A 25,742-nucleotide genomic window follows, 5' to 3' on the forward strand; every position below is an offset into this window, starting at 1 on the left:
GTTGATGTTGAGTGTAATAACTATGTTATTGTCTAATTTGTGTGAAAAATCAGAATATGCAAAACAAATATTGACTCCAGTTGATTCCTCACACAGTTTTGACTTGATATAGCAATAGATACATATATTGCATAAGCAATTGTGGGAAAATTAAGAAATATTTTCTTCAATCTGGTGTCTTGACACTCGAACCAAAATTGTTCTATTGACCATAATCTACAAATTGGAAGTGAAAAATAAACTTTAACACAAATTTGAAATGACTGAGTGTCCAGGCACCCCACTAATTGTCATTTCCTACCTGCTGGTTGTTTTTACATTCATCAAACATATCATTTTCCGAATGTCTGTCTGAGTGAGTGTCTGTCTGTCTGAAACAGCGTTTCTCCTCAGTGGCTGGAGCAATTGATCTGAAATCGCATCACCATTAGCATATGAACACACCTGACATAACTGTGAAGCCCGTTTGTCACTTTCACAAATCATATGCTGTATATTAGCATTTTTATGGTGTATCTACTATCTATTCTGCATCTAGCATGAGGCATATCTATTCTGCATCTAGCATGAGGCAACATGTTTTGTGTGTGTGTGTGTGTGTGTGTGTGTGTGTGTGTGTGTGTGCAGGCAGGCAGGCAGGCGGGTGTGTGTGCAGGCGGGTGGGCGGGCGGGCGGGGGGACAGTATCTCTGTAGCCATTAAACGAAACGGGTATTTCTTACATTGATGCTCCTACATATTATCATGCAAGCACCAGTTAAAGTTACTTTCCATCCCTCATACTGTGTGCACAGTGCACATCCCATAACCCACACACTGCACATCATTTCGGAGCTCATATCTTTGAACGGGTAAGGGCTAGTATTACAAATTAAACAACTGTATTCATGGCAGCACTTCTGATAGGTGGCCACAAGGGAGCAGCACAATATTGTTCAAGTTGCAAAGATGCATCCTCTGAAATCATTTGCACATACCATGACACCATCAAACCAATAACACATTTCACAATAAGGTTTAATCAAAATAAATAATTTCATCATCATATTACTTCCTGCCCTCGTTTTTTTGCACATGAATATATAGTATAGATTAAAAGGTGCACTAAAACGTATGCAGACATAAAACCCCAAATCCTAGAGGGATTGACAGATGGGATTCCTAATTGTGCAAATTACATGTTGCCACATCAATAATCAGTAATTCAGTTATTCCCAATGACTTCACAATAGGTGATAGCGTGAAGAAGCTTCTGACGAAGTATGTGGATGCTGCTGTACTTGGGGAGTTGTAAGGTCTCAAAGCAGGTCTCAGCCAAAGGATAGTGTTTATCTGGGTCGGGTGTGACCAAGATCTTGATGGTCACACGTAGTCTAGATAGACGTGCTCTTGGCAGCCTCTCTGCTCCAGTAAGAAAAGCTTTAACACAGGACAAAATATTTTACTGAAGTTGTCAGAGAGACAGAAAAACCTTGACTCTTGAGTGTGTGTGCCTATCTTTCGCACACTTTCAAGTAGATCAACCCTTTTCCCTCAGCTCCTGTTCTTCTGAGTTTGTTTGTAGAGCAATAACTTCCAATCGTATGACTTTTGGAATGGTTGACACATCGGATTCACAGAAAAGGGACAAGTGGGCGGTCCCTTTTCGTGACGATGGCTAGCCAGAATGCCAGGAAGCTGATCAGTATCTGATCTATTTATCAGTTTTCACAGAGGCAAGAAGCGCCCTGGTGAGCATGGTGTTATTTTCTTTCTATTTCATTCATTTTCTTCTCTCTCGCCCGTCTTTTGTGTATGCTTTGTGTGTGTTTAGTGTGTCCTGAAGCGATCATTGCTCCTCTGTGAGCATGGTGTTATTATCTTTCCATTTCATAAATTTTCTTCTCTATAGTTTGGAAGATTTCCAAACATGGATAGGGATGTCGCAATTATTACATAATCGTCTAATCGCAATTATTTGAGGTAATCGCAATTATTTTGCATAATCATCATAATCGTTTCCATGTTGAGAAATGTTACAAGCACTTTCAAAAAGTAGTGGAAATAGCAGATCTACAAGCTCACAACGCGTCGCGATGGGACTCGTTGTGAGCTGGCAGATCGGCTATTTCCACTATCAATGTTCTTTTATAAGTATAAAATTGTCAAATATGTCAGTAGTTTCTTTTAAGTTCTGTGTCATGATTGCCATGTGCAACTTCAAAGCCTAAAAGCCAAATAGAAATGTAATTGTCAACAACAAATACACAAAAAATCGTAATCAAAATTATTTGAGTGACAATTAATCGTCATGTAAAATGTCATAATCGTGACAACCCTAAACGGGGCGTCAGGGGGAAAAGGGTCAATCTACTTGAAGCGGTGTGCCAAGATAGGCACGCATTGAGTGTCTAAACAGAAGTACCAGAATGTATTAATTGTGAAATAAGCATTGAGTGTATTTGATTAAGCAAAGGTATTTACTCACTGAGGAAACTCTTCTTTTGATCCCCAGAGAATTCTTTGAAGACAGACCAAAAGTTTTGGATGACTTCATCCGTGGATACATATCCCTGATATGTGGCATTCTGTTAGGATAGAACATGTAAATAAATAAATGTGGGTGTTTGTGTTATACATTTATATATTAGGTTACACCACATACGCAAAACAAAAGAAACATTAAACATTTAAAATATAGTTTTCTTAAAGACAGGCATTCAATGACTAAAAAGTCTTATTTGAACAAAATATAATAATTTGTCTGGTGAGTAGTGCTCTCTTGGAACAAAGATACAGTATACAGTATCTTAACAGAAGAACGTAGGTTCCAGGCACTACTAAGAAACAGTAATCAATCAGTGAGTAACAGATATCCTAGATTAAAATTGCCTAGAGGTGGGTGGGCGGTGGGAGATGGACGGTGAATGTCACAATACGGAACATCCGGACTTGGGAGGCGCACTGTTGCTCCGATCCACACCAAACTTGGCACAAACACTGTTCAGGGGTCTGCCAGCAGAATACCATAGCCACACCAGGAGAGCCCCTGGGTGCAATAGGTATACCATTGCTCCAATCAGCACCAAACTTAGCACAAACACTGTTCAGGGATCTGCCATGACAAGTCACACCAGGGGCCACGTGCAACCCCCAGGGGTCCGCCATAAGAAAACGGGCACACATTGCTCCAATCTGCAACAAACTTGTACATGCTGTTCTGCCATGAGATGGTCACACTAAACAACCTAAATTGCGCAGATATTGGGTGTTCCACAGCAGTGTTTTGACACGCCATAACTTGGTGATAATTGCTCTGATCAGTGCAATATGGGGCTGGATTTGAAGAATAAAGGCATGCTTACAATACCTGTTTCTTTCTGATTACTGTGTTTGAGTACCAAGAACCTACATTCTTCTGTTTGGATAGGTTAAAGAGAATGCACTGTTTTCAGTGTCATTGCAAACAGAAATAATTCCATGATCAAATCCAATGCTTTTCCCCCTCCCACAAACTTCACCTCTCTCAGCTCCTCCCACTTGAAGTTTTCGTCTCCATGAAGAAGCATCATCAGCTCATCAGGAAGGAACATTCTCCATGCATGTGTGGGACAGCCTTCTAAAAAGCCTCTCTGAAACAGCTTAAACTGACCGTCTACAGACTTGTTGAACACCATGTCAATGTAAAGGTCAACATATTTCTGCCTGTGAATGACAGAATTTAGAAAGACTATAATTAAGAAATGGTGTCACACTCACTAATTAACTATCCCACAAGGTCCTGTTTTATGTCATGTCGACATGCATCCACAGCAGTATGTCACTACCATTGGTGGACAGTAATTAAGTAAATTTACTCGAGTACTATAAGATTTCCAAGACAAATATTGTACTTTTGACTCCACTACCTTTATAGGAAGGGGGAAAAGTACATTGTGAATTAACCACTTGGAGGGACAATGTCTAAATTTCAATACAGTTATTTTAAAGTGTACTTTTGAATACAGTCAAGTACATTTTTGACTGAGAAACTTTCACTTGTAGTGGAGTAATATTTAACCAGGAGCACTGAATCAAGTACTGGGGTTGATTACTTTGTCCACCACTGGTCACATGTTCTCACAGCACAACAACATAAAGATACATTCTAGTACAGGTATTTGACAAATAAAGTGAGTCTAACATCAAATCCATCATCAAGACGTACTGTACCTATTGACCTTTGTTACTGGGATCATCTCTCCGTTTGGTAGGAGTGTTTGCCCTCCACGCTGAAAACAGAGACGTTTGTGCTAAATCCACTGCAATCATGTAAATACTAAATACAACTACAACCTATTTGACATTTCTGAGTGTCTTACCCAACCAAAATCCAACCCTAGGTCTTCAACAATCTCCTCATCATATTTCAGCAGCTGCTGTAAGCCCCTGTTTGTGGGAAATGATAGACATTATCAAATATAATTATAACTAATTAAAAACACAACCATTTCAAACCTTATTTAAATGCAAAAATCAGATAATGTACAGTATGACTAGTTGAATGTAACTACTGTGCTTCGGTTGGTGCCATCTCTTCCATGTCGTCCATTGATGGATCCAAACCCAAGAGTTTCTTGAAAATGACGAGTGGAAAGCAGAGGTTGAGTAGACAGCGGTTGTAGAGAGCCATACCACAGATCAGGCCCAGCAAGAAGAACTCATCAGACACACTATCGTCCTATGGGCATGACAAAAGATACAGAACATCTTAGCATGGAAAGTAAAGAGATATTCTCTTCCTTGCTACTTTACATAGCCTACATACACACAACATAATTTGAAAGTATTCCTTCAACATTAACTACATTATCAGTAAATCTGGAAAATATGTACATACCTCTTGGGAGAACCAGGCCAGTCCATACTCATTGACTTGTAGTATTGGTGGCTTTGAGTTCAGAAGTTCTTTTCCAAGGAGGTTGAAAAACTCCATTGACACTCCACCTTCATCAACACCATTCTCCTCTTTGAATTTGACCTAAAGGTAGCATTATCTGAATCAGTGTCCTACTGGAGTAAAACATTTTTCCATAATATATGTTTTAACAGTGCAGATTAGTGATTGGGATGCTCAGCCCTTAACATGCCATGCTGACCCTTCCAAATCCCACCTGAAGACTTCTTTTTGTAACCGCCCCCCCCTCTCTCTCATAAAGTCTCTCTCTCAATAAGTGAAGATTTATCAAAATATCTGCTTCAGTGGATCTGTGTGGACTGGAAAAACAGAGCCGCTGTGTAAATGAAATTGAGTGTGTGCATGAGTACATAGCTCCATGCATGTGTGAGAGAGAGAGTCACAACACACACACACACGCGCGCAATCAACCATAGACATAGAAAGGTATACACCTCCATCGGCTCTGGGGCATATGCATCGTGGGACTTGGCGACCGGCCATTTCTGGTCGTTTCCCACTTCCACATAAAGTTGGTAGGCCAATCAGAAACGGAAGTTGGTACGCCAATCAGAGGCAGGTGAGGTCGGGTCTTTTTGTATGCAGCCTCTAAGAACTGAGCTGATCGGAACTGGATGGAGACATGCCAATGAAGCTTGGTTGAATTGAATTGATAAGTCCCAGAAAAGACGTGCTGTGATTTGCCAGTAGTCACTTTGACTGGCAGCATGGTCTCCGGCACTCCCGGACGTCCGGCCTCCAGTTGTTGCATGTCGCTCCAATGAACTGCAGCGGCGGATGAGGCATCTAGCTTTTTATATCTATGCAACCAAGAATGCATGCAAGCTTGTTCTTCGATGGCAGCGTTTCTCAAACTTTAACATTTCAAGGTCTCCCCTTAGCTCTGACAAATGGAACCATTAACGGGTCAATTTGGTTCCATTTGTACACTGTCCGAGTTGTAAGGGTCAATTTATACCCCCCATAAAGGAACCCACAGAGTCCCTGGAATCCACTTTGAGAACCACTGTTCTAGGGTATTAGATATCGCCACCTATTGGCCTGGCATGCTTGTTGGAGCCCAACCTAGATATTTTCGTGACTCGTGTGGACCTAGATATTTTTCTATACGGATACGAAAACGTGCGTTTAGGAAAAGATCCATACTTGTGTAGCCGGGGCATTAGTCATCTCAAAAGAAGGATCATGAAATTACATAAAGTATTTACCTTCACAGGCACTTTGAGATAGCAGGACTTCTTTCGCAGGCAATCAAAGGTATCCTGCAGCAGTGTACTCCTGCCCACGAGCAGTTTATTTTCAAAATAGACAAGAAAATGTTGTCCATGCAAATCCTGTCAGCCAAAACAGGAATGCATACAGTAAATGGATTATTTATAAAGCGCCTTTCTCCAAAGAGCTTTAAAATTTGCCTTGCATTCATCAATTCACAGACACATTCACACTCCAGCAACGGAGGCAATCATGCAAGGCACCATAACTGCTCATCAGGAGCCGTAACTGCTCATCAGGAGCTGCTGCCCCAAGTATGAATTTATGAATAATATTTATTTTCAGATAAAATGCCTACTTTGGTCTCACGTATCTGAAGATCCCAAAATCCACATTTAGCAGTTGTGTCCAAGATGCAGGGACATGCCATCAGGATCGCAATTGTATTCTATAAAGCATCATTAAAATAGAAGAAATATAGAGATAAAGATAACATTGGACAGACAGGAGTATCTAATGTCTCTAATACAAATTCTATACCTTATAAAATGTCTTGGCCTCATATAACTGACACTCTTGTTGATAAGATGGAGGATAGAACAAACGCATGGCCTCCATCATATTGTATTCTTCCAACAACTCTTCAAACTGAAATGAAAAACAAATACAGTTAATGTATCATTTTGCTCAATTTCTTCTCAGCTTATCATGCACTGCAGCAACAATCACTGATGTAAATCAATCCAAAGACTTGTTTACATACCGGTACAGTAGGTATATTGAACTACAGTATACTGTAGCACAACCCTTGTTTAAGTAAGCACTTACAGGAAGAAAGACACATCTGACTGTGTCAATGTGGAAAGCCTTGGCAGGTAACGATCTTGGGCTTTTGCAGTTGACCTACAGGCAGATAATGGGATGAAATGAGTGAACAAATGACACAAGAATAAAACATGTAAGCCTTCTATAGAAACGTGTGTGGATCCAAAATACACTCACATCATACATCTTTTGGAGAACCCTCAAATTACTGAATAGTGATCTGCAGTCCTTGTCGTACTGGTCATCGGTCAGTGTAAGGTGCTTTGCGGATACTATGCAGAACGTTTTCACTGCAGATCTGAAAAAGTAGTAGGGTATTCTGGACCATAAACCCTCTGAAGAAATGAAAAAGATCAGATTTCAGAAAAAAAGAAAAATTGTCTCATGACTTACAACATTATTTGTAACTTTCTTGATCAAACTATGACATTATTACCATTTATGTTACCCCCTATGGGCCTACTGTAATTTAATTAAAAACACCTACTCCCAGTGGGCCATCATAAAGCCACTTACCGAGGATTTGGAGCTTGTGACCGGTCAATGAAAGGATAGCAGCAGCGACAGCTGTGGTCAGCTCTGTACCGTGGCCTTGCCGGACCAGGACTCTCAGGAGCTCTGGGACTATCAGGAAAATCCTTAAACTCTCAACTCCAATAGGGTCCTTACACAGTGAGGGGAGGAGAGTGTCTCGGACCACCACCGCAATCTTGAAATATTAATGTAGGTCATTATAACAACATTTCCTATATATTTGCAAGCTTAAGCAAAGTTACGTAGTGGGTCAAAGGCAAAGCAGGTACGCTCAGTCTTAAACTTTTAACTTCAAAACCTGCTTCCACAGTATATTTAAGATACAGTATTCTTTACAATAACATGTTACAATACCTCATTTAGTACTTTGTCCTTTGTTGCCAGCTTCTCAAAAGCAATTCGAGCAAGGGACATGTCCAAGCCAGAGTATCTCGGTGAGGTCTGGTAATGCTTGTCAAGGCTACATCGATAATAATAAGGCAAAGATTCCTCAAGATCAGGAGATACAACTCTATGTACTTAATATAATTTCATTATTTTAGAAGATTTATGTGTATGAATAAGGAAGTCATTATATTATTACCTTCTGTCAAGGAAGCTGCCATTCAAACACATTGGAGATGAGAAGGTTGTCTTGATGTCTCTACAAATAAGTGCAGTTACATGTGGATGAAAATAAATGTTGTTGTAACCCCATTTTAATTAAACTTGCATCACAACAGCCTTGTAACTTTCTATGAGCTCACCTCTGTATTCTCTTCCATGATTTGGGGTCATCACATTCAGACAGCCACATTTCCACTGTGTTTTCATCCAAGGTTTTGATGCCTGAAATAGGACTGTTGGCTTTTTCTTCAGACTTCTGTAATCATGAATAAATGTACAATATACTACTAAGGGTTTCCAAAATGACTGATGACATGTAACAGAATTACTACATCAGCTAAAAAAAAGTACAGTGGAAAAATGTCATACTGCACCTGATCAAAAGAGCACAGTGCTACAGAATAGTTTCCTCCGGCAAATATGTGACAAATCTGCTCATCATCTTTACCATCTGAAAGGGGGAAAAAAATAAAATCTTATTATAGTGTAACCATGTTGTTGTTAGCACAAACCTGATCCTGTAGCGAAATTAAATTGAACGCAAAAAATAAATGAAATGCTGAAAATATTTCCAAAATGTGCGTACCCTGTGATAGGTTAACAGGTAGAGGCACAGACTGATCTGTCTTGACTCCATTCCCCAGTTGTCCTTTCTGTCCTTGTCCGAATGAGTATATTTTCTTATTAGAGGAACCAACTAATGCCAGTGTGTGGTTCCTAAAAGTACAATTAAATCAAAGAAAACTCATCACCAATCCAATTTGTGACGACATGAAATTAAATTTAAATAATAACATGAATTAATAAACTACAATCTCAATATTGGAATGATTGAATGCTATACAATACCATTGTCCATTGTCTAATCTGACAACCTTGAATGAGCATGAATGCTCTTTTTTCTGCTATGGGCATTGGGCAACTGAGCAGCTCCATTATGGTGCATTTTAACAGCGGGCGATGGTCGGCTGTATTTTCCGGAAGTGCGTTATTTATGAATAAGACCCAGCAACCACTGGCGATAGCAGGCGATCAGGCAATAGTCGAAAAGTGGGCGTTGGAACCAAAAACATGAAAATATTTTATCTTTGGGTGACATCGTCCGACGATAGCCAATCAAATTCATGTGTTGTTTTGTTTACCTAATGGAGGACGTACACTAGGAGATTTTTATTGCCCAGAGAAGCCGGCTGTTGCCCGCTGTTAAAACGTAATATAATGCCTTCCCCAGGAATACTTTGATGGTGTAGCGCGAGGGGAAGGGGTTCTCATTAAATGAGAAGAAAGGTTTTCAACAGACTTCCAATGACCTCACAATCAATTGTTTCTTTCTTTAACTATAGGTTACAGCATCCCCAATTGTTACATTTACAAATAAAACATGTATTGTTGTTTGTAATAAAACCTACCTCCCACATGAAATTTGAGTGACCTCTGCCCCCCACAGCTCTGCCACCAGCCGAGGGTTTACTTCATCTCGTAGAGAGTTGTGGCCAAGCTGACCATAGCATCCACTTCCAAAGGTGAATACAAGACCTCCCTACAATATAATAGATAGGCTATGGGAATTATGCATTTTCAATGAATGCAGAATAACAGGCAACCAGATACAATTTTGACAACAAGGGTTCAGGAAGTTATCTTTGCAGCTTCAATGCAAATAAAGATATAGCTTATGTCTTGGTTAGTGCATCTGTCAAGTATGTGTATGTATGTATGTACCGTATGTAGGCCTATGTATTTACGCATACATTACAAACCTTAGTAAGAACAGCAGTGTGCTTCTGTCCACAAGAGATAGAAATAGCCTTCTTCAAACTGAGACACACAACCGGAACTGGAGTGTAGCTGTCTGTAAGAGAAGGTATCAGCAAAACATTACAATATACTGCATAGCCTATAAAATAACACAACAATAGTTTATCTCCGCCAGGAAGACAGCCAGATGACCGAAGGCAGAAGATAACATTTTTGTCCCTGTCTGTGTGTGTAGAGCGAATGTCCTGCACTGAAACTTTGCACTCACAAATGTAGCTGTTAGCAGAATCTGTCGGTACCTGTTGTGTTTCCAAGCCCCAGCTGCCCAGCACTGTTGTGTCCCCAGCCAAACACAGTGCCAGAGAGGGACAGGGCAAAGCTATGATCACCCCCAGCAGTGATCTGGGCCAGGGGTACTCCTGAGAGAGCCTTGATTGGCTCTGGGGATCGGATGATGGGTCGTTCTGTATACCCCAGACCCAGCTGGCCATTGGTATTCTTGCCCCATGTGAACACCAAACCATCTGGAAAGGAAAAGGGACCCCCATAGTGAAAACAATTTGACATTGTAATTTTAATTATTTAGTATAAAAACAACAATAATGTTAATTATATGAAAATATATCATACATGTATTTACCTTGTGTTAAAGCAATGGAATGTTGTTCTCCACATGAAACTTGAATAACCTTTCTGTTATGAAATGTATCCAGGAGTCTGCATCATGAGAACACACACAAAAGTATTTCAATTGGGCAAACCCTTACTCAAGTAATAGACAGTTCAGCGTTACGTAGTGCATGTGTGAAAGTAAGTAGCTAGAGGATCTCACTTTGGCACAGATGAATTGCCATTGAGGTCGAGGCACCAAACGTTGCCACCCCTGGACAGTAAAAGAACGCAGAAGTCGCCGCTGCTCACTGACCAAATATGTTCTTTGATCTGGACAGGCTCTACGAAAAATATAATACAATTATACATACAGTACACTCACCGGCCACTTTATCTGGCACATCTGTCTAACTGAGCGTTAACACAAATTTCTAATCCACCAATATCACATGGCAGCAACTCAATGCATTTAGGCATGTACACAATACACAAGGTCCAGACGATCTGCTGCAGTTCAAACCACGCATCAGAATGGAAGAAAGGTGATTTAAGTTACTTTGAATTATGGTTGTTGGTATGAGTCTTTCAGAAACTGCTGGTCTACTGGGATATTCATACCAAACCTATAGTAGTTGGCCAGCGGAGCTGCTGATGGAGGGGAAAGGAACTGGTTGAAATAAGCAATGTCCAGCTGGGGAATGCATAGAAGGAAGCATGAGGTCAGTCTGTTGCTCTCCTAAGGTTGGCAGAGGGAGTGTAGCGCCCAGGATTACATTCGATAAATAGGCACTGGGTGAAAAATGGGTTACAAAATAATAATATAGGCATAATAATATTAATAAAAATAAAAGTTGAGAGAGATTAAAAGTGTGTACATAAAAAGTAAAGTAGTCTACATTATAATACACATGAAGACATGAAGGGAGTACATAAAGCTGTGAGCACTAATTAACATTACATGAGTCAGACTCAGACATCAACTGGTGACTCAGTCCTTGTTTCTACAAACTCTGGACAACCAGATCTACATGGGGGATGGATGGATTGATTGATTGATTGAAGAATTTATTAGAAGTTTGCAATAGAAAAAAGTACAGTTTCATGACAGTACAAATCACTGGTACAAGGTCAACTAAAAGGAGATCCTAGAAAGCTGAGGCTTATTTCCACAGGAACCACACTTTAAGTATCTCATTAGCCCTGAATACATGACTCTCATGTATATGAGAGTCATGTATTCAGGGCTAAGTATCTCATATAACATTGAAAGACAGACGGATAGAACATACTTTATCTAGGATAATATCAGTTTCAAAAGCATAACATCAAATACAAAGGCAGAAAAGAAAGAAAAAAGGGGGGGGGGGATCATGGGGATGGATGGATGGATGGATGGATGGATGGATGGATAGATAGATAGATAGATAGATAGATAGATAGATAGATAGATATAAAACAGTCCTATAAAATACATTATTATATTCAATTATATAGATCAACTTACTTGGTCTGGATGTAATTATTTCCCCATCTTGACTCTCTTGAATTCGAGCAATTGATACCTTCCCATCTTTCCTTGTAAACAAAATCACTTTGTTACTTGCGGACAATCGTGTAATAGGAGGACTCAATGGTGGCGTAAAACTAACTCCTGTGTCTGCGTTGTGTTTCAGTAAATCATTAGCTTTCATTAAACCAAATCCATTGCGCGTGGTTTCTCCCCACGAAAACATGATTTCTTGTTATGAATCCCCCTCATGTAAAACAGAGGCAACAAAGAAAACGATATGACAAACGGTCACATATGCCTAACAAACCCACTCCTTATAAATAGGTTATAGCCTACCCTCCCTCCGTCACTTCTGAATGTAAACTATTTTGGTCAGAAATGAAACTGAACAGCTTTTATTCCTTTCCTCTAAAACGAAACTTATGGGCTAAGATCTCATATTTTGAATGGTCAGGCTACTAAAAATCCCATTCATTATTGTCTATGCTGGCATGCATTTAATATCACAGATGGTACATTACAAATAATCATGATTGGCTGCTGGACTAGTCTAGGCTCAATATAGCCATACATTATAACTCCTGTAGAGAATTTACAGGAGTTATAATTTACATTGCATATCCGGTCTAAAGCGGATACCACAAACTGTCAGTGAACTTACCGGATACAGTAGGCGGGCTCTAGACCCGGTCACGTGTAGTCGTGTCTTCCTCCAGAGGTTAAATGAGGCCAGTCCTGTAGTGATTTCTGATTGGCTCGTGTTCCTTCCCCAATTTTCTATTCGACCAATCCAGTGGCCAATTTGGGCTTTTAAGCCGTGACATCATTTTGTAGGCAGAGGAGAATCTGCCCCCAGAGCATTTTCTGTCCCTTGCTATTTTCAACAGATCCGAGACAAAAATAACGACTAAAGTATAATTCTAACACTTTCCTTTCAACAACAAAGAGAAGAAAAATGTGTAAATAGTCAAAATAGTAAAAAGATTCACGGAAACTGGGGGCAGAAATTCTCCTTTGCCTACAAAATGATGTCATACTTAACAGCCCCTGCTAGCCTGCGAGGGGTCGCAGGAGGCGTAAACGATTCTGCCATTGTGATTGGCGCGGCTAACATCGGAGGCGGAGCTGAGAGCTCTTGTTTGATAACATTGATGGGCTTTCATTGCTGCTAGCACTGCTGAACACAAGGGCGGGTTTCATTCAGATTTTTACACATCTCGATCTCGACTTACCTCTCAAACATACCAGCACAAACAACGTGCTGCATTAGCTGTTTAAAAACACAAGGTAAGATTTCAATAACGTCCTGGGTGGATAAAATAAATAACTGAAATCCGTCTCTTGTCCTTTCACAAATTCTTCACTCTGCTAAAGCTAAGTAGCTAACGTTAGTACTTCGGCCTGCGGTGTGACGTTATGTAAGATGAAACTGCACGGGCGTGTTTGCTTTTATGTTTAGTACTTGCATGAGAATACAGACATTATGTTTAATGCATTTAAAAACAAAGCAGCAGTTCGATACATTATCGTTTCCGTATTCCATAATACTGCTAATATTTGCTAGCTAAACAGGCTGCAAGGCGAAGGTGTTGCGCCATTCAGAGCCGCAAGATTACTTGAGTGTTTATTTTGAAATGAATTACATAACGTTAGCTACAGACTAGTAGGCATACACCGTTTCACAAACAGTGGATTCGGGACCCCTTTGTGGGTCCCGTCATTTCTTTCATTTCCTACATTTTGTTTTTAAATTATTATTTCAAAACATCCCCCCCAAAAGCAATTTTTTCATTAACTAAAGAACAAATTAAATTATTTCAGTAATTTCATGAAGAAATAAAATAAAAATCAAAGAACCCCCAGAAATTAGAAAATTAAGAAGTAGTGAAAATAGCCGATCTAGAAGTAAAGGCACACGCTGTGCTTCTTTTCACTAGTTTGGGTCACAGCCAGGCAAACGTCTATTTACTCTTTTGGGTCTAGACGAGAGCTAAAACGTTTTGGAACCACACTGGACTAGACTAGTTGATGGGGTGTTTGCATGCATAAATATGTTCTTTGATTCCTTTCACAATTTGCTATTGTATAGCACACTGTTGATACAATTTAGAGTTATATGCAAGACACCTGCTGGCTGCTTCACAAGCAAAGCTATAAGATCACGTTTTAAACCCACCGTAAACCTGATTTAGGCTATTGGCTCATGTGAACTTTTCTCAATTTCTATACTACCACCTAAAATATATTCTGCATTCCATGTCTTCAGGTCTTGATTTAAGGTCTATGCACACAAAGTTGAGTTAATCTTTGTTGGGTTTGGGCCCGGGGGCAGACTTTGAGCTGAGAAAAGAGTCACCACCAATAAAACACTTTGTTCATGTGACCCATGTGGAAATGTGTGCGTGGACCAAGCTTCTATTTACTCTACTCCTTTCTTTGTGTTCATAAAGCAGGTCCGTCTTCCTCCTGAGTCTTCTGTGCTGTCAGGGTAATGTCAACAGCCTGTCTTGTGCGCCTGGCAAAGTGCGGCGGGCTTCACTCGGGTCGTGGCAGCCTCCTCCAGATGGCCCTGGTTGTCCCATTTCAACAGGACACCCACTTCCGCTACTTAGTTGCCCGCCGACATTTCCACAGCCCTTCAGGTTCACGTGCCAGCAACACAAGGTTTGACCCAGATGGCAGTGGCCGCATGACCACCTGGGACTCATTCGGCATCTGGGACAATCGTATTGATGAGCCCATTTTGCTGCCGTCCAGCATCCGCTACGGAAAGCCCATCCCCAAGGTCAGCATATCCAGGGTGGGTTGTGCCTCACTCATTGGCCAGCGGAGAGAGAATGAAGACCGCTTCCAGGTCTCGCAGATAACCGACAACCTCCTCTACTTTGCTGTGTTTGACGGGCATGGAGGACCAGAGGCCGCTGACTTCTGTGACAAGTATATGGAGAAGTATATCAAGTAAGTCAACTTGGATAAAGGTTTGACACAAAAGCACATACGCAGAGGGATTAAAGGTGTCAAGACTCTTATCATTGTATGATTTTTGTTATAAAGCAGCATGAGTATTCTAATGACTATAATTATACAGTGTTATAAGCAGATTATAATTATGAGCATGGTTATTATGCATTGATTATAGACATGGGATACATAAGGCAAGGGTTACAGAAAAGAGGCGGCCTTAAGGATGTGCATTGTATTGTCAATGGCATTTCTTTAAAAAATAATCAGATGATGATACCTTAGATTTAATCTGGTCTAATATCATGTGGAGTAAACAGGACGTATCCTGTTTACTCCATGATATTAAAATGTTTCTGACATGCACAAATAAACTGACCATCGATTCAGTCCTCCATTGGAATCGGTTGGAATTCCATGGCAATCCAGCCAGTTGTTTTCAATCTTGTTCGGCACCATAGGTTTTGGACAGATGGACCATCAGTGCCATCTTTGGAGCCGCACCACATGGGGCTCATAAAACATTTAGCTAAACTGTGTTTTTATGTTTGTTTTGCTAGCAACAAATGCTTGATGATAACAAAGACTAATTTTGACACTCTGGTTATTTCAGGGGCATTGTTGCAGAGGAGGAAAATCTGGAATTGGTTTTGACAAAAGCCTTCCTTGAAGTAGACAAAGCCTTCATGAGGCACCTCCACTTCTCTCCAGCTGGTAGGTTCTTAATCAGGGCATGTTGGTTACTGGAGATGTGCAAATTCTTAATCTTTATTTTTCAAAACGTACTTACCTACTTTGTTTTTTTTAGGCATTTCTTTTTCCTGTCATACATGTAACCATTATAAGTTTGATTCTGGGGCAATTTCTTTTTTTTTTTAACTGAAGATAGCTTAAACTTATACTGCATTGAAAATGTACTGGCATATATATATATATATATATTTTTTTTTTACTTAATACACACAAGACTAAAATGAATGTTATGCAGTATTACTTTAATCATTGATGCAGTCTTTAAAAAAAACTTCAATAGAATTACTTTAATCATCAGTAGTTCATTGCCTCCACCTTTGAAGTTAAAATGTATACCGGTACTTTATATTTTACTGCATAGTTTAATGTTTTAACTCATTCTGTGCCAATCACGCGTATACACGTGATATATTAGCGCATCCCACAGTGCCAATCACGTATATACACGTGATTCCAAAAAAAAAAAAAAAAAAAAAAAAAAAAAAAATTTTGAAAATTTTTTTTTGAAATTTTTTTTTGGGACCCCATCAAAACTAGTGAACATGATTTCAATCGCGATTTTGCATGTTTAACCCCCATACAACCCCCATACAACTCAGGTAGCAGACCTCCAAGCTCACAACAGTGTAAAACATAATGGCTATTATCTCAAGAATGCCTGAACGGATTTCCAATCGGATTTTTTTGTTTGAAAGCTGTGAACAAACTGCACAAACCCACAACAATGCAATCCAGGATTGCATTGGATTTTTTAGAGCTCATTCTTCTCTGTTTTTTTCCCATGCATGAGGTGTGCAAGGTTTAATCATGGCTAAGTTGACGAAAATAAGGCTTTTAAAATGCTTGGTAGCCAATAGCTAACTTCAAGCTAACTTCATCCTCTTCCTGTACATGCACAAAGGAAAGTGTTTAGGCAAGTCATGGCTGCAGGGCTTCTGCATATACCAGCATATCTCTATGGGATTGTCTGTGGCACACTTGGCCCCCTCTAGTGGTGAAAGGGTGGCATTAAATGAGTTAAGACAAGCATTTATTTTGCGGCTAGCTAGACTTTATTCAAAGTTGCCTCATTTCTACTTTGTTCAAAAGTAGAAGAGTGAAAACGAGTAAAAAAGTTGCTAAGATGTTTGTCCTATATAAAGACTTACATTAAATTTAACGTAGTTTTGACAGGCACACATCTTAAGTTATTTTCATCTGACATAGAAGTTAGCATATATTTCATGTGGCTATACTTGGCCACGCTGTGTGAAATGCCCCAATATGCCTGTGTGTGTGTGTGTGTGCATGTTATCTACGGCAGCTGCAGACCCAGCTAAGAGCTAGAGGCCCCTGGCGCCTTTTGTGGATGTCGAGGGGCTAGATAATGAAGGAGAGTCCAGCGGGTCCTTTCCTGGACTACTGGAAGGTTCCTTAACTTTCTCTCTCCTTCCTCTCTTTATCTCTTTCTTGCTTTTCTTCTTTCTCTCTCCCTCTTTCTCTCTTAAAGTGTTTGCAAAGCTGCTTATCAACAAATGTTTCATCTCAGTGTGAACCTGCGAAGATTTTGTCATCCAAAGTAATAATCAAAATGGTAGTGTCTGTGTCCTGCTCGTTGAACATTCTTTTCAGTGAAGTGCACTCTGTTCTTCTTTCAAGATGTGTGCTCTATCTGTTACAGATATAGGAATTTTACACCAGGGTCTGTGCTAACATTACATTAATATGCGCAGCCTGCCAACTTATTCATGTCCTTCAGAAATAAATCCTCACATTTTATATGGGAATATCAAAAGCATCAATACATCTTAGCTCATTAACTGTTCTGCTGCCGTTGACAATCCTCACCGTCATTGAAAGGGTTAAAACCATGGTGCCGTTGACGGTGAGGACTGTCAATCTTACTGTATATACACTACAGTAAAGGTATTATTACTTACTGTACGTCGCTCCGCTCCCGCCCGCATCGGTAATGCCCGCGATTTGTTTACAACGCACATCGGGCGTGCACGCGAAGTGAACGTCCTCCATAGTAAATCCATTGAGAGGCCCATAAAGAGACTTCATTCACTCAAAAGAGACATTCTTATACAAAGGATGGCCTAACAAAAAAAAACATTGGTTTCCGGTTGGCGACCGACCCTATTAAATACGTGCGACCCAGCTGATTTTATTGGCATTTGGAGTGAAAAAAATAAAAAATAAAGTCAAAATCCGACCGAGTCGATCAAAAACGTCTTACAAAAAATATATTTGGTGCGACCACATTCGCGAAGTCAGGACCTGTCCCCGGTTCCCGAGGCTAAACTAGTGTGAGTTACGTTACAACTTGTATTCCTCCAAACACACACAGACACACAAGCACACACACAATCGGGGGACAAATTGCGTGGCCACTCAGTCACTGACTGGCAGCGGTAGCCACGCTAGCAACGTTAGCAGCCCAGCCACCAGTACAGCTGAGAACTGTATAGCCACCACAGAGAGACGTGAGTTGGAGACGAAACATTTATGACAGCGTGGGATTCATCTGAAAGACTGTACGGCAACAGCGCTTGAGTGAATGCGGACTCCCGTGCGACACTGCATGTCTGCAAGTACGACTGCGTCTCTCTCTCTCGCTCGCTCGTCGAGTTGTGTTCTTTTGTCAAATCTAAGCTGGAAAATCTAACACTTCCTGTAGCCGATCTCTTCAGAATAAGATATGTTGCGCTATAGCAGCAATAAGACTTCCAGATTTCTTATTACAATAAGACTTCCAGACGGTGGTCGACTTCTTAATCTCTTCAGAATAAGAGTATCCTAAAAGAAATTGAAATATGATTTCATTTGCATGATTCATTAAAACTGTAAATTAAACATTAAAATTAAATTTAAAAAATATGTTTTAAATGATTCATTAAAACTGTAAATTAAACATTAAAAAAAAAAAAAAAAAAAAAAAACTACCTACCCATCCTTCCCATGAGGAAATAAAATAAAATTCCTTGCTACCCATCATGCCCACAAAAAAATAAAAATAAAAAATAAAATAAAATAAATTCCCTACCTACTCAGCCCTAAAATGACAGCCAACCGGAAGCCAATGTTTTTTTTTTGTTAGGCCTAATAGACTCGGGCTGGGCGCAGACATGTTTCTCTTCTGGGCTCACACTGTCATGTGACTAGATGACGTAATCGTTGCCGTCAAGTGATAATCCAAAAAAACAAAAACAACCCCCTTCCGGCCCTTCAAAATACTAGCGACGGCCTACGGAGGAAACGGCACGGCACCAAGGCACCAAGCAAACTTCAGATTAAAAGGCAGTAATTGTGTTAAGGATGAGTAGTGAGAACCAGTACCAATTTGACTCTGGTTCTAAGTCATGGGAAAACGGTTCTGCAACCTGTATTTTACTGTCAATTCATTGTTTTTTAACTAACATAGGCTTTACTGAGCTGGGTGGTCTACTCTGCTCTTGTCATACTAACCGATGAGGTGTATCTGAGCATTTTAGCGCATTTCTATTTTCTGTCAGAGACCATCATCTCATTAGCTAGATTGGCAAGAGGGGAGTTGTAAATGATTAGTTGATGGTCTACAGTATATCTCATAACCCTGAGGGACCATCGTTATCGGGATGACAACTATTTAATAGCTGCTGTTTGTCTGGTGTAATAAAAAAATACTCAAAAACATCAAAACCATAACTAATTAGAATTACTTAAAACTGCATGCATCAAAGTGTTAGTTCTTGGCACTCGTATGAAATTGAGCATCAGCATTAAATAAACTTACTTTGAGTTGCCTTATATACGCAAAGACTAGCCTGCTTCCAGACCATAGACCCCGCCCACTCTCAGAGTAGACTGTTTCTCTGGTCTGGAGCCGAGTAAATGAATCGGCAGTTAGCAGCCAAAATTTTCGGCTGCTCCAATGAGGGGGTGGGGGTGGGTCTAACGAATATCCAATCTGAGCCGCAGCCCGTTTTTTCAAGCGACGTCATCATCAAAGCGGCATCATTAGAAGACGAGGTGCTCACGAGGAGACCTGTAGTGATTGTTTTTTTTTTTTTTTAATCAAAGCACCTCCCACCCCCCTCCCTTCCAGAAATCGCCCACAATAGGGCACAGTTTCAGACTACTGCGTGAGCTGAGTCTGAGATCAGGCAAAGACAGCTAGTTTGTTTCACAAGAAAATTGTATTAAAGAATAAAACCAACAAAAATTAAGCTACTATTGTGTAAGCAGATATTTTAGGCCTTGACTACACACATATGGATATTTGTCCATATACTGTACATGGAAGTTTGAACATCGCTCCCACAACACACGCAAATGCAGAAACCCACTAACAGAGGAGCACATTACCGATCAGCAGCAGATCAGGATTCCTGTGGTTAGGATCATTGGTGATTATTGATAAGAATTATCAGATTGTATTTATCATTCAGTATCGATAAAATCCTAACGATACCCACCCCAACAGCTGAGCTCATAGACCCACTTTGTCATAATTGTTGAGTTAAAATTGTTATTGGACAACTTTTGTTGGTTCTTAACACTAGTTTATTCCTGGCACTCTGCCGTTTCAACCCCCACTTTAACAAAGCAGTTTCAACTAAGGATCGGCCCCTTCCTGTCAACCCTTCGCAATAATAGTATTGTCCCTATTGCCTCACAGTGCACCACATTTCACACTAGACATAGTTAACAAAAATAGTATCAGCAATGTTCAGTAGATGCATGCAATGCAGTGCACTTATATTGTTTCAGACTTAAGACATTCCAGTGTTTTTTGCCAGACACTATCCCACTCCATTGCACTCTGCTACAAGATTTACTCTTTCTCAACTCGGTGCGATGAACAGTTTCACCTGCATGTGACTCTGTCTCCTCTATTGTATGTTAGCAAATTTGTAGCGTGTCCCCCTTTGTATAACTTCTCTAACATGAGTGAGTGTGTGTTGGAGAGAATGGATGTATGTTTATAGCCAAACCCCTGTGTTTGTTAGTGTGAATGTGCTTAGACAATTTGAGTTTTGTCTATTTGTGTGTGCCTACTGCCTGTTGAGTAAACCTCGTCCACTTCTTCCACTTCAACTCTAATGTTCTCTTAATTCCTGTATAGGGCCTGGGATGAACCCTGGGACCACAGCCACCGTGGCTCTGCTGAGGGATGGCATTGAACTGGTGGTAGGCAGTGTTGGCGATAGCCGCGCCATGATGTGCCGCAAGGGCAAGGCCCTTAAGCTCACTGTCGACCATACCCCTGAGAGGAAGGACGAGAAAGAGAGGTGCGCATATGAGAATAGCTAGAATAGATATTACAGTAACTCTAGTACTAGAAACCCTAGTACTGCTTCCACTACCACTTCTAACTAGCTATAATTACAAGGACACCCAAGTGAATGCAATTTAGCCTTGCATAGCCAGACAAATCTGCCAAGGGCAATTTGTCTTTGCAATGGCAGATTCGTCTGGCTATGTGAGGCTAAATGCAATTAGGTAACACAGCTTTAAAATTGTATACATCTTTGGAACAGCTCAGTCTGCAAAATCAGTCCTGGGGTCGGCATGCTTCATTTTAGGAAAATATTCAGTGTCACAACATCAGGTAGCCTACTGTACATATGCGAGCATCATGGCAAGAGGCACACACACTTGTGCATTGCAGATGTGTGGTGCAAACTGAAAATGGAAAATGGAACCAGCTATCGAACTCCCAACCCTGCATATACCGTATGTCAATCTCCTCAGTTTAAATCTTCTCTCATCCTTGTTCTCCTCTTTACTGTATTTTCTGCCTCCCCTTCTCTGTTTCTCTGATTCACTCCTCTGCTTTGATTCCTGGTATACTTCCCTCTCACTACCTAGGATAAAGAAGAGTGGAGGCTTTGTGACATGGAACAGTCTGGGTCAGCCCAATGTCAATGGAAGGTTGGCCATGACACGCAGCATTGGAGACTTTGACCTCAAGAAAACAGGTGTCATCGCTGAGCCAGAGACCAAGAGGATAATGGTAGGTGTCTGAAACATGGCACCTGTCACATGTCATAAAGAGATTTGACAGGGGCAGCTTAGCCGTTGTACACTTTATGAAACCAAAAATGTCATAGTAATTTTGTGTATTATTTTCTTTAACGAGAAAAGTATAAAACTGTTTGCCAGCAAGGTTTTATGTAAGTCCAGACGGGGTTTTCAGCTCTACATCCCTAACTACTGCTGGTTTCAGAGATGGTGCCTTGTGTTGGAAATATGTCCTTGCCTTCATAATTTCTTCAAATCAGAAGAAATAAAGAAATATATATGTGTAAACACGATCTGTTCCCTCCATCATATTAGTTGATTAGAATAAATGAAGCTGAGGAAGAATATATATTAAGACTATGGAAACTGTCAAACCTTCACTCCCTTCAGTTGCACAATGTTCATGACTCCTTCGTGGCGCTGACCACCGATGGCATCAACTTCATCATGAACAGCCAGGAGATCTGTGATGTCATCAACCAGTGCCATGACCCCAAAGAGGCCGCCCAGAGGATCTCTGACCAGGTATCAAGTTTGCTTTAGATTTGTTTCAGTTTGTTATAAAACAGGGGTCTTCAACAGAGGGTTCGGGACCCCTAGGGGGTCCTCAGAGTTACTATAGGGGGTCCTCCAAATCTTTGTGTGATAGAAACCTTTTTCTCCTTTTTTATATTAACCACTTGAACCCTAGTGTCCATATTCTGGGAACTTTAGCCAAGATCTTCGGCAAAGAGGTTTGGTGTAGAGGGAAAAAAGATCACTCTAAGTACAGAGTGAAAGGTCAAGTTTATTAAGTATTGACTGTTCAAGTGGTTAATTATCTAAAAACACAAATTGTCATGAATCCAAAATACACTGATGATAAATTATAATCTATGAACAGGTTGTGGGGGTCCCTGCTTAATCTCTCTCTCAACTAAGGGTTTTTTAGCCTGAAAACGTTGAAGACCCCTGCTATAAAACACAGATCAGGCCAGCAGGTCAAATCAGCCATCACTTCTTTTCCATGTTTTTAACAATCATCCTTCTCTGTCTCAGGCCTTGCATTACGGCTCAGAGGACAACAGCACAATCATTGTGGTCCCATTCGGTGCCTGGGGAAAACAGAAGAGCGCTGAAACTAGTTTTTCTTTCAGTCGAAGCTTTGTGTCCAGCGGCCGTTACGCTTAGTTAGGGACCATGGGGGGTGGGGGGGGGGTCTAATGGTGGACACCATTAATGTGCAATACAGTCTCTTGAACAATGGTGCCCCTTTTGGATACAGTTGTGAAGAGTGCAGTAAGCCCAAGTGAAAATAACACTGTAAGGATACAGTGTGTCATTATAGAGTAGCATGGTATTTATTGGACTCGGAGAGACGAGAGGCTGTGGGCCGATTATGTGCACTTAAAATGGAACACGTCCTGAATCATACACACTATATCTGTAGGAATGCAATGACTTCATTGCTGATAAACAGCTAAAGATCTTCTCAAAGGCAGAATATTATTCATAGTTACATTGTAAGCCATCACTGAACAAATATTTTACCCACCCTACATTAGTTAATATTTGAAGACGAAGCATGTGTGTTTAAAATAAATGCATCTTCATCGCATTTGAGTTTGGTTTTTAGGTTTGCAGGCTTTTAGCTCGGACCAGTTCTCAGTGTCAAAGTTTGAACTAACCTAAAATACAATAGCAGAGTGGGAAAATATAGTTTAATGGCATGCAAAGATTTATAATTGACAGTAGCGGGCATCCTCCCAGTTAGTAAAACTAGAAGCTCGGCCTCTTAAAACATTTACTCCGGTGCGAGTATATTGGTCAATGGTGAGAAACATGAGGGAAATATATCTAATTCATTGTAAAGAATTGTGAATTTCCTTTTTCCCCTTTTTGTAGCTAAATACATGAAACTGTACCATCGGTAGATTGCACAGAATTACAGAATGCATAGATGAAGCAAGCTTTGGCCCGAATTCTGAGTAGTTCTGCAAATTGGTGCAAAGCCCTCTGCCTTTTTGCAATTTTGTGTTGATAAATTATAGTAAAATGCCCCACAAAATGCATTAATGCACAAGTTTGAATGTTGAGTTGGGAGAGGAATTGAAAATCTGATGTCTGGAAAGTTGTGGGGAGTTGGTTCTCTGTTTAAATGCTAGAAATGCTATTTTACCTCATAGAATTCCAATGGGTCAATTTGACAGTTTTGTTCTTCCTTGTAGTATGCAATCAGGACATAATTGAAACGTTCTAATCGCGAATAGGTTTCACTAGTGTAGTGAAAAAGTTATTTGGGTACAAAAATCCCCTATTTTGTGAGTTTTGTATATAAGTATATTTATGTATATTTCATAATTTCAAGCTAACCATGTGTATTATATTTTATGTATTGTTCTACATACAAGGAGAATCTCACTTGCATACCAAAATACCAAATGTGTGTTCTCACTGCTACTGCTTAAGCACTTGTTTTGTGTACAGCTAGTGATGGTGGTGTTGATTTGCTCTGAAACATGCACTGAAACATGTTCTCGGTGCATGCAATGTGATGTAGGAACCAATAATCAATGACACGTTCCTGTCACTATTCGTAGTCCACTCCGACAGCGCAGCACACTTAATTGAACGCTAAACAAACGTATTGCTTAGCCAAGAGCCATATCTTGACACAAGAATGTTTGTAATAATCCCTTGGTTTTCTTTTAAACGTGTGCTTAACAACAAAATACAAAGTCCTGTGAAAGTGGAGCTGTACTTGTTCTGCTTTCTTTCTTTTTTGGACCTACAGTTGCACAGAAAAGTCAGATAACCCTGTTACGTGAATGTTGGTACTATTTATTCTGAAGCTGTGGTAGTGAAAAAGGAAGAAGACTTAAGTTCTGACAGTTGAACACGAACTCTTCATTTTACACTGAGGTGTATATTTATCAATGCAAGGAGGCATTCAACAGCCAAATGTTCTCCAACTACAGTTACCTATGTTTTAGATACTGTGTTCAGTGTTCTTTCAAGTTGCTGAAATGGCAACACTGTTCATGCTTGTCATGTTATTGACTTTGAACTATAATCATTCTGTTTGTGAGATTCTTTTTCCTTCTTTTTTTGCAACCAATTGTGTTCATCTAACATGCTTTATGAATGTTGTGTATACTTTGCCCCCCTAACATATCCCAAAGGCTTTTACGGTTATACAACAATTGTACAGCAGCAGCCTTTATGATAATGACTTTCTCCATACTGTTCAAACATTTATAGACCGGTTTTGCACTGGGACCCACATTTCACATTCACCATGAAATCAGAGTCCAATAGATTAAATGAAACAATATTCTATCCTATAATTCATTGTTGTTTTTTTGCATCTCGGGACCCACCTCTGACCCTGAACACAGGGTGAGAAAGCCACTGCACTAATTTTGTCATTTTCTTCCTCACAAGGCTTGTCATGTACTATTTGTACTGTATGTTCTGTTTATTGTGTATAGCCTCTGTATAATACCATATCTATACTAGATATGACCTGTTATTGGACTTGGTACATACTGTGACTGTTTCAGCCAGACTGTAGTAGTAATGTATTTGCAGCCTTCTCTTTTTTGTGAATTATGATGTACATAATGCATTTCTCCAAATAAAAAGTAGGTTTTCAAAAGGTGTTTCCTAAATAATTGAATGTATGACACAGCAACACTTAAAGGACGACACATTTTGTTTTACAACAAGGGTTCATATTTTAGATTGTAAATAGAGAAAATAAAAGCTGTTAAAATGTTTTTATGTTACTGGTTTCTATCGTTTTAGAGATGATGATTTAATGATTTTGATTTCAGTGGGTGGGGGCATGCGTAAAGTGTCTAAATGTCTTATTTTTTAGACTATTCCCAAAGCCCATTCCCATCGGCAGATGTGATTTATGGGGGCTAGTAGTGTTACTAAATAGTAATAAAGAAATAGTCGGCTTATTGTGTTTAAAATACGCAATTAGCCACACTGAAATCAAAATAGCTAAAACGACAGCAGTAAATGAAGGCATTTTAACACTCTTCTTTTCTCTAATTTTAAT

The 25,742-nt window shown here is 40.0% G+C and overlaps 2 protein-coding genes across 3 annotated transcripts; one reads left to right on the forward strand and one right to left on the reverse strand.

The window, feature by feature from the left end:
- Positions 1-1,159: 1,159 nt before the first annotated feature.
- LOC308282312 (putative E3 ubiquitin-protein ligase HERC3) lies at positions 1,160-13,235 on the reverse strand (the record flags this gene model as incomplete). The annotated part of the gene is made up of 25 exons (XM_080722658.1): positions 1,160-1,418; positions 2,467-2,566; positions 3,500-3,683; positions 4,191-4,249; positions 4,340-4,406; positions 4,532-4,698; positions 4,858-4,998; positions 6,144-6,269; positions 6,506-6,595; positions 6,688-6,795; positions 6,976-7,050; positions 7,150-7,307; positions 7,489-7,681; positions 7,861-7,966; positions 8,090-8,149; positions 8,253-8,368; positions 8,487-8,563; positions 8,699-8,829; positions 9,522-9,652; positions 9,873-9,964; positions 10,170-10,394; positions 10,511-10,587; positions 10,703-10,823; positions 11,987-12,057; positions 13,225-13,235. 25 exons carry the CDS (start codon positions 13,233-13,235, stop codon positions 1,204-1,206), a joined length of 2,901 nt encoding a protein of 966 aa, XP_080578784.1. The 3' UTR covers positions 1,160-1,203.
- On the forward strand, positions 13,147-25,284 carry ppm1kb (protein phosphatase, Mg2+/Mn2+ dependent 1Kb). Of its 2 annotated transcripts, none has more exons than XM_080722076.1 (7): positions 13,147-13,279; positions 14,443-14,950; positions 15,567-15,667; positions 20,796-20,961; positions 21,542-21,686; positions 22,085-22,219; positions 22,733-25,284. In XM_080722076.1, the coding sequence occupies exons 2-7, from the start codon at positions 14,484-14,486 to the stop codon at positions 22,862-22,864; spliced, it is 1,146 nt and encodes a 381-aa protein (XP_080578202.1). In that variant the 5' UTR covers positions 13,147-13,279; positions 14,443-14,483; the 3' UTR covers positions 22,865-25,284. The 2 variants fall into 2 exon arrangements, with proteins under 2 accessions (XP_080578202.1, XP_080578203.1); XM_080722077.1 differs by having other exon boundaries at positions 13,182-13,279; positions 14,446-14,950.
- Positions 25,285-25,742: the final 458 nt, after the last annotated feature.

The sequence above is a fragment of the Nannobrachium achirus genome (assembly GCF_963921795.1).
Source record: "Nannobrachium achirus genome assembly, chromosome: 3".
NCBI classification, from domain to species: domain Eukaryota; kingdom Metazoa; phylum Chordata; class Actinopteri; order Myctophiformes; family Myctophidae; genus Nannobrachium; species Nannobrachium achirus.